This window comes from Garra rufa, chromosome 16 (assembly GCF_049309525.1).
Source record: "Garra rufa chromosome 16, GarRuf1.0, whole genome shotgun sequence".
Lineage (NCBI taxonomy): Eukaryota > Metazoa > Chordata > Actinopteri > Cypriniformes > Cyprinidae > Garra > Garra rufa.
The window spans coordinates 15261254-15276900 of NC_133376.1; the positions used below are offsets into that span (position 1 = coordinate 15261254).

The 15647-nt window shown below is 31.9% G+C and overlaps 1 protein-coding gene across 2 annotated transcripts; it reads left to right on the plus strand.

Annotated features, from left to right (window-relative positions):
- Nucleotides 1-1421: 1421 nt before the first annotated feature.
- On the plus strand, nt 1422-14578 carry ap1ar (adaptor related protein complex 1 associated regulatory protein). Of its 2 annotated transcripts, XM_073820880.1 has the most exons (10): nt 1422-1722; nt 2576-2624; nt 2718-2744; nt 2831-2856; nt 4573-4669; nt 4886-4984; nt 5634-5704; nt 7774-7847; nt 7947-8054; nt 10693-14578. In XM_073820880.1, the coding sequence occupies exons 1-10, from the start codon at nt 1652-1654 to the stop codon at nt 10968-10970; spliced, it is 900 nt and encodes a 299-aa protein (XP_073676981.1). In that variant the 5' UTR covers nt 1422-1651; the 3' UTR covers nt 10971-14578. The 2 variants fall into 2 exon arrangements, with proteins under 2 accessions (XP_073676981.1, XP_073676982.1); XM_073820881.1 differs by lacking the exon at nt 4886-4984.
- The last annotated feature ends 1069 nt before the right edge of the window (nt 14579-15647 follow it).

Sequence of the window (15647 nt, forward strand, 5' to 3'; positions counted from 1 at the left end):
TGTAAACTGATTATGAACATTTTAAAATGTAATATATTCTAATACAAGTACTTAATTATTGGACTCTGAATCTACCTAATCCATAATGTGCAATCAGTTACATAATGATTGTATGTAATCTGTTACTACCCATGTATTTTATTCAAATTTTTATTGTATTTTTATATATATTTTTGCTTTACTTTATTGTGTTATACTTTTTTATATTTATTTTGATTTATTTTATTTCATTTTTCATTTAGTTTTCCTTTTTTAAATTCCACTTAATTTAATTTAATTTAACTTTACTTTAAACTTTTACTTATTTTATTGTACTTTTATTTTTATTTAAATGTTTTAATTTAATTTTAATTTTTTTTTTTTTACTTTATTTTACTTTTTATTTAATTATTTTATTTATTTTTTAACTTTAATTTCATTTTACTTTTTAATTTGTTTTATTTTTATTTCATTTCATCTGACTTTATTTTACTTTATTTCATTTTTTATTTCATTTTTCATTTCATTTTGATTTCCTTTTTTATTTTATTTCACGTTTTTATTTCGTTTTATTTTTCATTTTATTGTACTTTATTTGACTTTTTTATTTTTTTCATTTTATTTATTTATTTCATTTCATTTCGTTTTATTTTATTAAATTTTATTTGGTTTTACTTTACTTTTTATTTATTTGTTTATTTTACATTTTATTTTATTTGACTTTTTTATTTCATTTTTATTTTTATTTTTTTTCCGTTATATTTTAATTTTTATTTTGTTACATTTTTTATTTATATTATTTTACATAATTTTATTTTATTTTTTTCATATTATTTTTTTCATTTTATTTTATTGTTTTCTTTTCTTTTCTTTCTTTCTTTCTTTCTTTCTTTCTTTCTTTCTTTCTTTCTTTCTTTATTTATTTATTTATTTATTTATTTTATTTTATTTTATTTTATTTTATTTTATTTTATTTTATTTTATTTTATTTGCCAGTGCTATGGAAGTCAATGGGACCCGAAATCAATTGGTTAGCAAAATATTGAGTTCCAAACAAGTAAGTCATACAGATTTGGAACGACACGAGGGGAAGAAAATTATAGAAATTTCATTTTTGGGTGGACATTACATTTAAGTGACATTTCGAGACAGATGTGCATAGAATATAGCATATAGCATCATTACAGCATATACAATTGATATTTATAGTTATTATAGTTAGGCTTATAATAGTTATATACTTATTATAGTTCTTCATTATTATTAGCACCTGCAGTATCCTAACTATACTTTATCAGGGAAAACTCTGGTCACCATGGTAATTTTAAGTATGTGATCTCTGTCGGCCCCCAGTGTTTCAGAAACATCATTACAGCACTTGAGCCTCGCGACTTGCCGTAGTTTAAACATTAATCACATGTATGAGTTGTCAGGAAGGAGAAACAAAAGAGGCTTTTAGGCCGGAGCTGAGAATGCAAGCCATGGGCGATGAATAATGCCACTGTGCGAGCGAAGTGTCCGCAGGTGACTCACCTGCGCGAGCCTGCTCCGTGCCCGCACTTTAACGAGTCATGCAGAATCAAGTCCTTTCGTCCAGAAAAGTGCGTGAAGAAGCAGGATACAGATCCGGAATGGAAGAGTAGCTGATACATACACCTGATCCGTGTATGCCATGGGGAACTGTTGGGCTCAATGTTTTGGGCTCTTTAGAAGGGAAGCAAACAGAATACAAAGAGGAGGAGGGTGAGTCATTCATGGGGATTGTTATTTAATATGCATTTAGTAAAACATAGTAACGTTATCTGTGATTTTTGGCAGCATGATTCACCGGCTGTCAGGTGCATTGCATTGGAAAACAACCGAACAGCCGGTATAGGGTTGAAATAGCTGGATCTTTTTAAAAGAGCCGACTCAAAAACTATTAATACGACTTCACAGTTGTATAAGTAGAATTCAACTGATAGCAGTTCCATTAGGGATGTCCACTGTTCTTTTAAAACGATTCATTCTAGTGATTCACTTGAGTCGATTCGCGTTGCGAATCAGTTTTAAATCACTCGACTCTTTGGAAGAACAGTGACTCATATTGTGATCAAGTAGGCAATTACACATATTTAGTTATTAGAAAATGTAACGAATATATTAATAAAACGTAAATACAGGAACTTTTTTTATTTCACACTTTTGAGTGATGATTCGAATCCGTTTTTGAAACAAACTGTCCGAACGAACCGATTCGCTTTAATGATTCAGACTTATCAATGCTGCTCTAGTTTCCGCATTAGTTGATGTCAGATCTCAGGACCCCGCCCAGAGTCCTTTTGGGAATCCGCCCTGGGACGTCAGTCTTGTGTCATCATGTGTACTGTAATTTCAAATATTAGATCATATTTTATACCCAGTCATTTTTAATAGACGTTATCTATTAATATTGTTTTGAGAAGTCTTCATTTGATGCTACAAGTAATGATGATATTGGACAATACTGTGACTTAAATCATATTTTGAAATATTTTACTACACTCTGCCAGGAGGAAGTCAGTTTTATCTTATATATAACATGCCTGGCTTAATGACTATTATTTTTTAACATTAGGTCAAAGTACTTCAGAAGCACCACAGCTGGGGAACACTATACCATTGAGGTGCAGCCATGATCATTTATTTAAAACTAAAGATAATTCATTCAAAAACGAATCTATATGCAGTTTGAGTGACTTTTATGCATTCTGTTACAGTTTGAGAACCTTGTGGAGAGCGATGAGGTGAGGACAAACTTACAGAACCACACTCACAATTTTATAATATTCCTCTTTTGCTTACACGTCAACACTTTTGTTTTGTTTTCCAGGGTGAGAGCTCACAAAGCTGCCCCAGGTATGATATTAACTTTGACTGGTTTATTAACTTAGTTCATATGTGACCCAGGACCACAAAACCAGTCTTAAGTAGCATGGGTATATTTGTAAAATAGCCCAAAATACATTGTATGGGTCAATATGACCGTTAATCACTAGGATATTAAGTAAAGATCATGTTCCATGAAGATATTTTGTAAATTTCCTGCCGTAAAAATATTAAAACTTAATTTTTGATTAGTAATATGCAATGCTAAGAACTTCATTTGGACAACTTTAAAGGTAATTTTCTCAATATTTAGATTTTTTTCCCCCCCACACATTTAGATTCCAGATTTTCAAGTAGTTGTATATCAGCCAAATGTTGTTTTAAAAATATAGCCTTTTGACTGGTTTTGTGGTCCAGGGTCACATATCTGGTTTGTGGCTGCTGTAAACTTTGTTTTTAGCATTGGAACATTTTCTACTCATGATTAAATACTAATTTTGCAGCATAATGGAACTTTTTAAAATTGTTTTATCGTGTCTTGATTAGAGGATGGTGACTTTAATTTTGTTGTATCAATATGAACATTTTAAACGGTTTAAACTGTATCAAAATGTCCCTTGTTTGTCCTGAACAGTTAAACTGCCTACTGTTCTTCAGAAAAGTCCTTCAGGTTCCACAAATTCTTTGGTTTTTCAGCATTTTTGTGCATTTGAACCCTTTCCAACAGTGACTGTATGATTTTGATCTTTTCACATTGAGAACAACTAAGTGATGCAACTATTACAGAAGGTTCAAACGCTCACTGATGCGCTATAAGAAAAAAACAATGCATTATACTTTTTGAATTTGAAGATCAGGGTAAATTGAACTTATTTTGTCTTCTGGGGGACATGTACATATTTTCTGTAGCTTCTGAAAGGCAGTACTATATGAAAAAATATTATATTTAGGCAAAATAAGAAAAAAGTACACCTCCATTCTGTTCAAAAGTTTTCACCCCGGCTCTTAATGCATCGTGTTTCCTTCTGACGCATCAGTGAGCATTTAAACCTTCTGTAATAGTTGCATACGAGTCCCTCAGTTGTCCTCAGTGTGAAAAGATGGATCTCAAAACCATACAGTCATTGCTGGAAAGGGTTCAAATTCACAAAAATACTGAAAAACCAAAGAATCTGTGGGACCTGAAGGATTTTTCTGATGAACAGTGGGCAGTTTAACTGTTCAGGAGAAACAAAGGAACTCATAAACGGCTAAAAAAACACAGCTGTGGATCATTCAGGTAACAACACAGTATTAAGAATCAAGTGTATGTAAACTTTTGAACAGGCTTATTTATTTATTTTTTGCTATTATTTTCTCTTGCGGACAATATGTAAACGTCTATGTTCAGATCAGTGGTAAATAAAAAAAAATAACATGCATTTTGTATGATCCCTTTTATTTTGGTAAAATAATGAACATTTTGTAGATTCTACAAGGTGTATGTAAACTTTTGACTTGAACTCTAAATGTAACTTAAAGGTATAGTCCATCTAAACATGAAATTTCTATCATCATTTACCCTTGCTCATGTCGTTCCAAACCTGTATGACTTTCTTCTGTGGAAGATAGTAGATAGTCAAGACTAGCCATTTTATAACCAAGTTAGAACTGTAATTGCTTTTATATCAGTGTAACATAGCATTCGATTCTGTTTGGGCGATGGAGACTCTGAACTCAACTCTCTCTCTCCTGTCATTGGTCCAGACCGATCAGCGAAGAGGAAATCGGCCACTTAAAGGAGCATTGCTACGCTGCCATCTCAGACAAACAAGCACTGATCGACCAAAAGCTGAGTGCAGAGGTACAGCAGGTCATCATATGCGAAATAGATCAATTTCATGTGACTTTTAAATAGTCAAGTTCAAAACATATTGCCACAAAACAATGTTTACCTTTAAGTTAGAGCTTATGTTGAGTTTATGCTTTCATTTGTTGTTTTCCATTGCTTTAGTTTTTCACCCCTGCTTTTGTTTCCGAGTTTAGTTAACCTTCCCTTTCTGTTGTGATTTCTGCCCAGTTAGTGGCAGAAGAGGAGAAGTTAAGGCTAGAAGAGGAGGCTGTTTTTGCAGCCCAGCGCGAGGCAGCGCGGCTCGCTAAGGAACAAAAGCTAAAGGAGGTGAGGCGTTCGCACTGAGCACGCCCAGCCCTTCTCTTAACCCCGCCCATTAACCTTCAGCCACACCCCTTTCATTTATGACACGCCTTCAGCTCTGTCATTTATATCTAACAAATTCTGATTCTAACAGGAATAGCTGCTTGGCTTTGTAAGTTATGAATTGTATATAGCTTTTTTTTGTTAAAATTACTCATCTTTTTTTTGTACTGTATATAGATTGTGATGCAGTGAATAGTTTGCATTGTATTGAAGGCTTTTGACATTGGTCCATCGTCAAATATTGATCAACCTTAGCACTTAATGCTGATAAATGTAAAATCAATCTGCTTCCAAGAAAACCTTCTCCACTTAAAACTAACTCCTATATCCTCCTGTTTTATAAACATTTTCTTCTTAATTTGCCCTCATGTTCTCTGTTCATTTTTATTTCCTGTTATCTTGCTTTCTACCATGATTTGTGTGTTTGACCATCTGCTAATATTACATTTGGTGTCTGTTTCCCAGTAGGGCACTACACTTTGGCACAAACAGTTAGAAATAATTTTAGCAATGCAAGTTTTTTTTTTTTAAATTAAAGCGATACTGTAGCACTTGGAGAAATATTAGTGGAAGTGAATCAGTCGTCATTTTTGAAATGTTGTGTTTTCAGAGGAAGCCGCCGCAGCCTCAGAGGACCAAACCCAGATCAGACCCAGAAAGCAATGACCCTCGGCACAAAACGTAAGCTCATTCTGCTCTAAAAATGAATGGAAATGATATTCGCTGACCCCAAAAAGTTTTTGAAGGCTTAAGTCACACTTAAAAATGCGTTAGTATTATTGCATTAGATGCAAAATATTAAATAAGGTGTCGTCGTGCAAACAAATTAAGCTTGACTTTTGTGTAAAACTAACATCCTTTTCTTTTGAGCAGTATAGATAAATGAATATATTAACATTTTTATTATTTTGTCTATAATACAGTAGTCAACATTTGAAGTGGATCAAAAAAGTTCATTAAAGTTGTCCTAAAACCAAAACAATACCTGTTCTTGTCTTAGGACAACTTTGATGAACTTTTCTGATCCACTTCAAATGTTGACTACTGTATATTTATTATTGTACCTTTGTGCATATTATCTACTTGCAGTTTTGCTGACGAAAATTGTGATTTCCTTTAGAAAGCTAAAAATAAATCCAGTTTCGATGTGCTTTATAGGACTGCACAATTTTGACAAAATTGTGATTTTATGTAAATATGGTTATGTAATAATAGTTATTATTTGTATTATTACTACTACTGTTGAAAATTACTAAATAAAAAAAAAACTAAATAAAATAAAGTTTTATTGTAAGAGTTTTTAATTTTTAAAAATTTAATAAATAAATTAAATGATAATATAACTTTACATTTATTTTTTTAAGAAATCACAGCCTTTATTATTTTAATAATCACACTAAGCCATATCGTGACTTCAGTTTTGCTTCGATACATCATGCAGCCCTAGACTAGTATACTGAATACACTATTATATGGATTTTGTATTGCATAATTCAAAACTTACACTACCAGTCAAAAGTTTTTGAACAGTAAGATTTTTTATATTTTTAAGTAAATGTATATTAATATTTTCAAGTAAATATATAGTATCTTCTGCTCACCAAGCCTGCAAAAACTGAAAAAAATTGAAATATTTTTACTATTTAAAATAAAACTGAAAAAAATAAATAAAATTGTTTTCTTTTTTAATATATTCCAAAATTTATTTCTGTCATTTATTTATCATTACTCCAGTCACATGATCCTTCAGAAATCATTCTGATATTCTGATTTGCTGCTCAAAAAAGCAATGATCTAGCAATTTCTATAATATCTTCGCAAAAAAATAAAAAATAAAAATTTAATAAATGTGTATGTATAAAGCTTTTTATTTCAGATAATTGCTAATCTTTGGATCTTTCTATTTATCAAAGAATAAAAAAATTTACTCAATTGTTTCAAATTATGATGATGATAATAACATTTTTTTTTTAAATTAAATAAAAAATAAAAAACAAAAAAACAGCAAATCAGCATATTAGAATGATTTCTGAAGGATCATGTGAAAATTCCACTTTGAAATCACAGAAATGAATTGCATTTTAAAATATTCAAATAGAAAACGGTTATTTTAAATGGTAAAAATATTTCAAAATTTTACTGTTTTTGCTGTACTTTGGATCAAATAAATGCAGGCTTGGTGAGCAGAAGATACTTCTTTAAAAAACATTAAAAATCTTACTGTTCAAAAACTTTTGACTTGTGCATTCTTACTAGTTTCATTAAAGCAGTGTTTCTCAAACTGGGGTTCGCAAGAAATCTACAGGGGGGTTGTGAGTTTATGAAAAGCTAATAAATGTAGATACAAAATAAAAATAAAAATGAAAATAACAATCAAAACACACAGATAAAATATTTAGTTGTTTACCTTCATGTCATGTTACCAACATCCGAGAACTGTGAACATGCGAGTATGTGGTTAAATTATTGAAATATTAACTTTAAGAAAACATGTAATGCTGAAGGGGTTCAGCAAAAAAAAAGTGTTAAAGTGTGGTAGTGTTTTTTTTTCTTTGGGTGTTTTTTAATTGTCAGGAACTGACAAAATCACAATGACGTTGCACCAGAATGAACAGCCACTTCCACAGTTTTACTATAATAAGATGTTCATAAGACTGTCATGCTGTCTACAGTCTCTCTAAACGCATCTACGGTGATAACAGCAGTATTTTGCAGATGGCTGATGTAACTCTGTGTGTGTGTTTCTGCAGCAAAGCGTCGGATGGAGAGTTCGAGGTGTACCTGCAGAGTGTGAAGGCTCAATCTGAAGCGTTTCGCAGTAACAGTGAGTTCCTATTAACACATTTTAATTACAGTATTACAGAATACTGTTAGAATACATGAAACGGCATTTCTAAATGCAAAAATATATATTTTTTAAAAGGACTCAGCTCTGAGACCAATGTGGTGACCCCGAACACAGAGAACAGCTGGGACTTCACCAGTAAGACTGACGCCACCTCACTAGACCTGGAGTGGGAGGATGAGGAGGGTGAGTGACTTTAGTGAACCTTCTTGCACTCAGTAATTATTTATTATACAAAGTATGCCTGAGTCAAGTCACAACATGCCAGTTAGAGTTGAGCTTTAAATGCCATGCCATGTCAGTAACACTTTGCATGGTAACACTTTATAATTAGGTGCATTAGTTAACATTAGTTAACTACTTTAGTTAATTCGAACTAAGAATGAACAATATTTCTACAGCATTTATTATTCTTAGTTAATGTTAATTTCAGCATTTACTAATGCATTGTTAAAGCAGTGTTTGTTAACATTAATGCTCTGTGAACAAACATGAACATACAACTGTATTTTAACTAACATGAAACCAAGATTAATAAATGTATTGTTCATTGTTTGTTCTTGTCAATTACTACATTAACTGGTGTTAACTAATGACACCTTATTGTAAAGGGTTACTCTTTGCATTATGGTTTTATTTGTAGGATATTAAGTAAAGATCATGTTCCATGAAGATATTTTGTAAATTTCCTACCGTAAATATAACAAACCAATTTTTTTGATTAGTAATATGCATTGCTAAGGACTTAATTTGAACAACTTTAAAGGCAACACAAACAATAGATCAATGGAAAGCTTATTTATTCAGCTTTCAGATAATGTATACATCTCTATTTCAAAAAAATTAAACCTCATGACTGATTTTGTGGTCCAAGGTCACATATATGTTTAAAGACAAATAATACAAATGACAAACAACTAAATGAATACAACTTTATAACTAAAATTAAAGTGAAAATCAAATCTGTCATAGTATATCAGTGATGCTAAAAACACAGGTTCATGCCAATTTTAACATTTTTATATTTTACGTCACATTAACAAGCATGGGTGAATTTTGTAAAAATATATTGCTCATTGTTAGTTCGTTATCTACTGTATTAAATATTTCAAATGAGACATTATTATTCTCAGACATTTTTTGTAAAGCGAGACTTTGTATAGTTTTTGTAAAGCAGACTTATTTTATTATAAAACAGTAATATTCTGAAATATTACAATTTTATATAAATATTACAACTGTTTTCTATCATAGCATATTTTAAAGTTTAATTTATTCCTGTGATTCAAAGCTGATTTTTTTAGCATCATTACTGCAGTGTCATGTGACCCTTCAGAAATCATTCTAATATCATAATTAAATTATGAATAAATTATTTTATTGTATTTATTTTAACATAATTCTTACACTGACATTTAAAAGTTTGAGATCAGTAAGATTTTTAATGTGTTTTTTTTTTTTAAGAAGTTCCTTATGCTCATCAAGGCTGCGTTTATTTGATCAAAAATATAGAAAAACAATGTAATTTTGTAAAAAAAAATAGTTGCATTTTAAAATAACATTTTTATTTTTCATTTGAATGAGAAGGTGTGTCCAAACTTTTGGTCTATACTGTATATTTTTCTGTTTATTAAAGTTTTTCTCTACATTTGTGCAGTTTTCAGTGGGTTAGTGATATTTTTTAAATATATATAAATTAATAAATTAATATTTTTAAGTGGGTTTTTATACAAAAACTGCTTTTTTATGTAAAATTCACTTTATAAAAGACCCATATTTCTAACTTTAATTCATGGGGATAACATGGAAAATTTCACATGGTTTAGTGTAAGATTTTTGCCCATCTTTTGGAAAATCCAGTTTTAAAAGTAAAAAAATACAACTACAAATAACTTTTACCAGTAGGTGGCTGCAGAGCTCCACTATTTGCTATTTGACCACCTGAAAGATATTTTTTCACAAGTTTTTTCAGTTGAATTCATATCTACAGTACAGACCAAAAGTTTGGACACACCTGAATGAGAAGGTGTGTCCAAACTTTTGGTCTGTACTGTACTTCAAAATATAGTTTATTCCTGTGATTCAAAGCTGAATTCTTAGCATCATTACTCCAGTGTCACGTGACCCTTCAGAAATTATTCTAATATCATAATTAAATTATAAATAAATTTATTTTAACGCAATTCTTACACTAAAAATTTTGGTTTTTTTTCAGTAAGATATTTAATGTTTTTTTTTTTTGTTTTGTTTTTTTTTCTTCAAAATATAATGTATTCCTGTGAAGCAAAGCTCAATTTTTAGCATCATAATACCAGTCTTCAGTGTCACATGATCCTTCAGAAATCATTCTAATATGTAGATTCATTATCAATGTTGAAAACAGTTGTGCTGCTTAATATTTTTTGGGAACCTGTGATACTTTTTTCTGGATTCTTCAATAAACAAATTGTTAAAAAGAACAGTGTTTATTTAAAATGGACATCTTTTTTTATAACAATATACACCGATCAGGCATAACATTGACGGGTGAAGTGAATATCACTTCATTACAGCACTTGTTAGAATGATTTCTGAAGGATCATGTGACACTGAAGACCAGAGTAATGGCTGATGAAAAATCAGTGCTATGTCACAGAAATAAATTATATTTTAAAGTATATTAAAATAGGGAATTAACATTAAAAATTGCAATAATGTTTTACATTATTACTGTTTTTTTCTGTATTTTTGATAATCCTTGACAAGCATTACTCCATTAAAAATCTTACTGATCCAAAACTTTGAACGACTGTAATTTATTGAATTAATTTGTGGCATTATACAGGAATGAACCGGATGGGTCCTGCATGGGAGCGTTCCAAAACGGAGGAGGACATTTTACGGGCGGCGCTTCGTCCCGGCGGGAAACAGCTGGACAGCGGCCCCACCTCCACCTCTGAGGACTCCAACGCTCTGGAGTGGGAGAACGACTTTGTCAGCGCACATCCCGAGGACAGCGGTGAGCATGGCGACGAGGACTTTGAGGGATTTGTTAATCCAGTACTGGACACGCCCACTGAAGAGACGGGGCAAATGGCCAGCTCTGACCAACAGGAGAGATAGTCTACAGCAAGAGACAGAGAGACTACAGCAACTCAGATCCAGTGATACATGAATGCAGATGGTCCATTTAACCGTGTATAAAACTAAATTCTCAGTGCAAGGTAAAATACAAGGAACAGAAATTGTCATATGATTTCTACTTCGTGGGTGAATATCATGAAAATCCAGTCATGATCTGTCCCAAAAAATTACATATATATAAATTATATACACTACCAGTCAAGTTTTTAAACAGTAAGATTTTTTTTTTATGTTTCTCTTCTGCTCACCTAGCCTGTACTTATTTGATCCAAATTACAGCAAAAACAGTAAAATTGTGAAATAATTTGACGACTAGCAATAGCTGTTTTCTATTTGAATATATTGTAAAATGTAATTTATTCCTGTGATTTCAAAGCTGAATTATTTGCATCATTACTCCAGTCACATGATCCTTCAGAAATTATTCTAATATTCTGATTTGCTGCTTATAAAAACATTTTTTTATTGTAATTGTTGAATATAATTTTTTCAGGTTTCTTTGATGAATAAAAAGTTCAGAAGAACAGCATTTATCTGAAATAGAAATCTTTTGTAACATTAAAAATGATAAGCTTTTTATTTCAGATAAACGCTGATCTTTGGATCTTTCTATTCTTCAAAGAATCCTGAAAAAATGTACTCAACTGTTTTAAATACTGATAATAGTAATAAATGTTTCTTGAACAGCAAATCAGCATATTAGAATGATTTCTGGAGGATCATGTGACACTGAAGACTGGCGTAATGATGCTGAAAATTTAGCTTTGATCACAGAAATGAATTACTTTTTAAATATATTCAAATAGAAGAGTTATTTTAAATAGTAAAACATTTCAAAATGTTACTGTTGTAAATGTTTTGCTGTTCTTTGGATCAAAAAAAGCAGAAGAAACAAAAGCTTACTGTTCAAAAACTTTTGACTAATTCGAACTAATTTCGATCTTTTCTAATTCAAATTTAGATTTTTTTTGTCATACTGTAATTTCTACTGTATTGCAATAAAGTATAGTACAATAATTTCATACTTTTAAATTGGCATAAATGTAAGCATATTTCTCATTTTAAAGGTGTAGTTCGCCTCAAGATTTGGTCATTTACTCACTCATGTTGTAGCAAATCTGTTTGAGATATTTTGAGGATATTTTGAAGTATGTTGGTAACCAGTCAAGTGTTTGGCTACCATTGTGCTTTAAAATATCATCTTTTATGTTCAATTCTTACAAGTTTAGAATGACATAAAGATGAGTAAATTATGACAATTTTAAATTTATTAAACTTTTCCTTTAAATATGACATATTATTTTTGCATTATAGTTATGAGAGTGGGAAATGTCACACAAAAGAAACAAAAATCCTAATGGACCTAACAAAAGGCTTCATTTTCCTTATGCAAAATCTAATTTCCTTCGGTATGAAATATGACCTGGTCATGTTCTTTTAAGAGATTTCATGAGATTCACTCCATTAGGTCACAGATTCATTAAGATTTGCATTCCACAGGTTAATTTGCTCCTGTTTTGACTTAATAGATGCATCTGTAATTTATTTATATTCATTTCCTTTTGGTAACAGGGTTGAGTTTTTAAATTAACTCTGGAAGTGTCTTGCGTTAATACTTTCTGTGATAATGTTTTAGTTCAGCCTTATTTCAGAAGTTTTCATTGGAGAACTAAATCAAGTGCAATTTTAGAAGATGAGGGAACTTTCTCGAAAGCCACTGATGTTTTCCAGAACCGTCGTAAGATTTTTTTATTTATGGTTATTGTGATAAGTCATATCAGACAGGGACCATCTTTTATTTAACGTGAGAGATTGTCAAGGAATGAGATGCTTGACAGTTTTAAGGGAAAGAGTATTCCTCTAAAATGTATTGCCTCAAGGAAAAAATGCATTGGAACACATTTAAGTGCTTTTAAATTGGTCACTGTTTATTTGTCTGTATGGGTCTGTGGGTCAAAGGGTTTGTGGTGAACACTTCTTGGAAACGGCTAGTAAAAACAGTTTGTAATTCACACTCGCAACTGCATTTTTGGACAAAATGGATCTTAAAGAGGGAAAATACTTTGTGGGGGAACATATCTTCATATGCTACCTCTGGTTTTGATAATCCGGATGTTATGAATGAATTCATGTCTGAGTATGTCTAGAAATGATCTGTGAATTGACTTGCATATCCTACTAATTTTTTAGGAACATGTCCAGGTTGTATTCCAAAAAGAATATAGAAAATGAAGCATGTTTTGGAATTTCGAGTGGATTTTATTAGATTTTTTTTTTCTCCATAATTTATTTTTATTTATTTTAATTCTTTTTCTTGTGTGTGTATGTATATATGCATGCACAGTGCCTTTTTGGGACATTATTTTTATGAAAATCAAGCACATTTTGATAGCCAGTTCTTATTACTTTATTACCAAAACAACTAATTTTATTTCCTATAATGTAAAAAATAATAATGTCACTTATAATAATGTCACACAAATCACAATAGTTCTAAAAATATGTGTTTATTTTCTTTATGGTTTATTATTATTATTACTCCATTTGATTTCAGATTTTTACCATTTTTGTTATTTTTTCCAGTTTGATTTGGGGTTAAATATGACCTTGACATGTTTTTGTGAAGTTCACACAACAAGCTTATTTGCTGGTATTAGCGTATGTAAATTTGTTTTGTTAGAATGAAACGGTGAATTTGCGTCAGTCTCTGGATGCTCATAAAATTGACTCTTGCCTGCCATAATGAACAACCTCTTCTATTGACCCCCATATTTCCCTCAGATTGAAGTCTGAATTTGACGTAATGCTTTTAAATGAATGCTGATCTGTATATAATGGATTGTAAAGCTTTTAAAGGCCTTTAAGAGTGAAGACCAAGGTCTGTAATCTAGTGGTGTTGTCTAGAATGTCACTGCACAAGAGTTTCTGTACAACACAATCATGTCACGTTATTTTCTTATTCCACCAGCACACCTCAAACGAGACATTTCATGTCATTTGAATGTAGAGTATGCAATGCAGTGTTTGTTTTTTCTTCTCTGTCTTTTGAGTTTGACCACGTAACTCGTCCTGTTTGATGAGTTTGGGTTATGCAAAGATACAGTACATGAATGTTTGTTCACTGGTTGAAATTAAAACAGGCCCATGTGATTGTAAACATCATTGTGTGCAATGATGACATTCGTTTTTGGTGGCGTATCTAAATTACTTAAGGGTTAGGAGCTTTAACAGATTCCCAAATGGAAATTTGAGTATTTGACACTATTACCTGGCCTTTTTTGTATTATAGCAAGTGTGTATGTTGGGTGAAAGAAATATTGAAGGATGTTTTCAATTTGAGGAAAATAAAAAGGATTAAACCAATGCTGAACATTCCAAGAAAGGGCCTGGTGGAACTTTTCCAAAGTGCTTCCCAACTCTTCAACAGAGCTGTGTGGAACAATTTTATTTTCTGAGTGTTTGTGAAGAACCTGTCATATTTTAGGAAAAAAAAAAAACTGAATGTAACAACAGTTTTCATAATTCCAGTCTACTTTACATAAGACCTTGGGTTAGATCAGACTGCTAATAAACAGATAACGTCATTACATCCTGTCTGTAGGTGTTTTTATGAAGGAAAATTAATTTGATGTACAGTGCCTGGCAAAAGTATTCATACCCCTTCATTTTTTTCATGGTGTGTTTTGTTGCTGCCCTTGTTTAACTTTTCAGTCTTCATTCCATACACCAGGGATCACCAAATCTGGACCTCGAGATCCATTTTCCTGCAGAGTTTAGCTCTTACCCTAATCAAACACACCTGAGCATGCTAATCAAGGTCTTCAGGATCATTAGAGAATAACAGGTAGGTGAGTGTGATCAGGGTTGGAGCTAAACTCTGCAGCGCATTGGACCTCCAGGGTAAGATTTGGGGAAGCCTGCCATACACCATAATGACAAAGCAAAAACAGAATTGTCAAAAAAAAAAAAAAAAAATTGAAATAAATACATTGCATAAGTATTCATATCCTTATCTCAGTACTTAGCTAAAGCACCTTTACAGCCTCAAGTTGTTTTAGGTATGATGCAGCAAGATTTGCACGTCAACATTTGGCAATTTTCTAACATTCTTCTCATCTCTTCACCTCTCAAGCTCTGTCAGGTTGGATGGGGTCTGGGAGACGTTTTCAGGTTTCTCCAGAAATGTTTGATTGGGTTCAAGCCCAGGCTGTGGCTGGGCCACTCAAGGACATTCACAGAGTTGTCTATAAGCCACTCTTGCTGTGTGCTTAGGGTTATTGTCCTGTTGGAAGGTATCCTTCTGCCCAGGCTCTAAATGCTCTGGACTGGGTTTTCATTAACATCTTAATATTTTGGTGCATTGAGCTTTTCTTCTACTCTGGCGAGTCCTTCAGTCCCTGCCACTGAAAACTTTTGGGATGGTACTCTGTAGGTGATGAACAGTGCCTGGTTTCCTTCAAACATGATGTTTGGAATTGAGGTTCATCAGACAAGAGAATCTTGTTTCTTACAATCTGAGGGTCCTTTAGGTGTTTTTATTTATTTATTTATTTTTTGTTTGTTTTTTGCAAATTCCAAGTGTGTTTCATGTGTCTTCACTGAGGAGAGGATTGAGTCTAGCCACACCACCATAAAGCCCAGATCGATGGAGTGTTG

Coding starts and splice junctions, on each gene's coding strand:
- ap1ar (XM_073820880.1), top strand. CDS start 1,652: ATGGGGAACTGTTGGGCTCAATGTTTTGGGCTCTTTAGAAGGGAAGCA. Junction 2,745..2,830: donor ACCTTGTGGAGAGCGATGAG/GTGAGGACAAAC, acceptor TTTGTTTTCCAG/GGTGAGAGCTCACAAAGCTG. Junction 5,705..7,773: donor AATGACCCTCGGCACAAAAC/GTAAGCTCATTC, acceptor GTGTTTCTGCAG/CAAAGCGTCGGATGGAGAGT.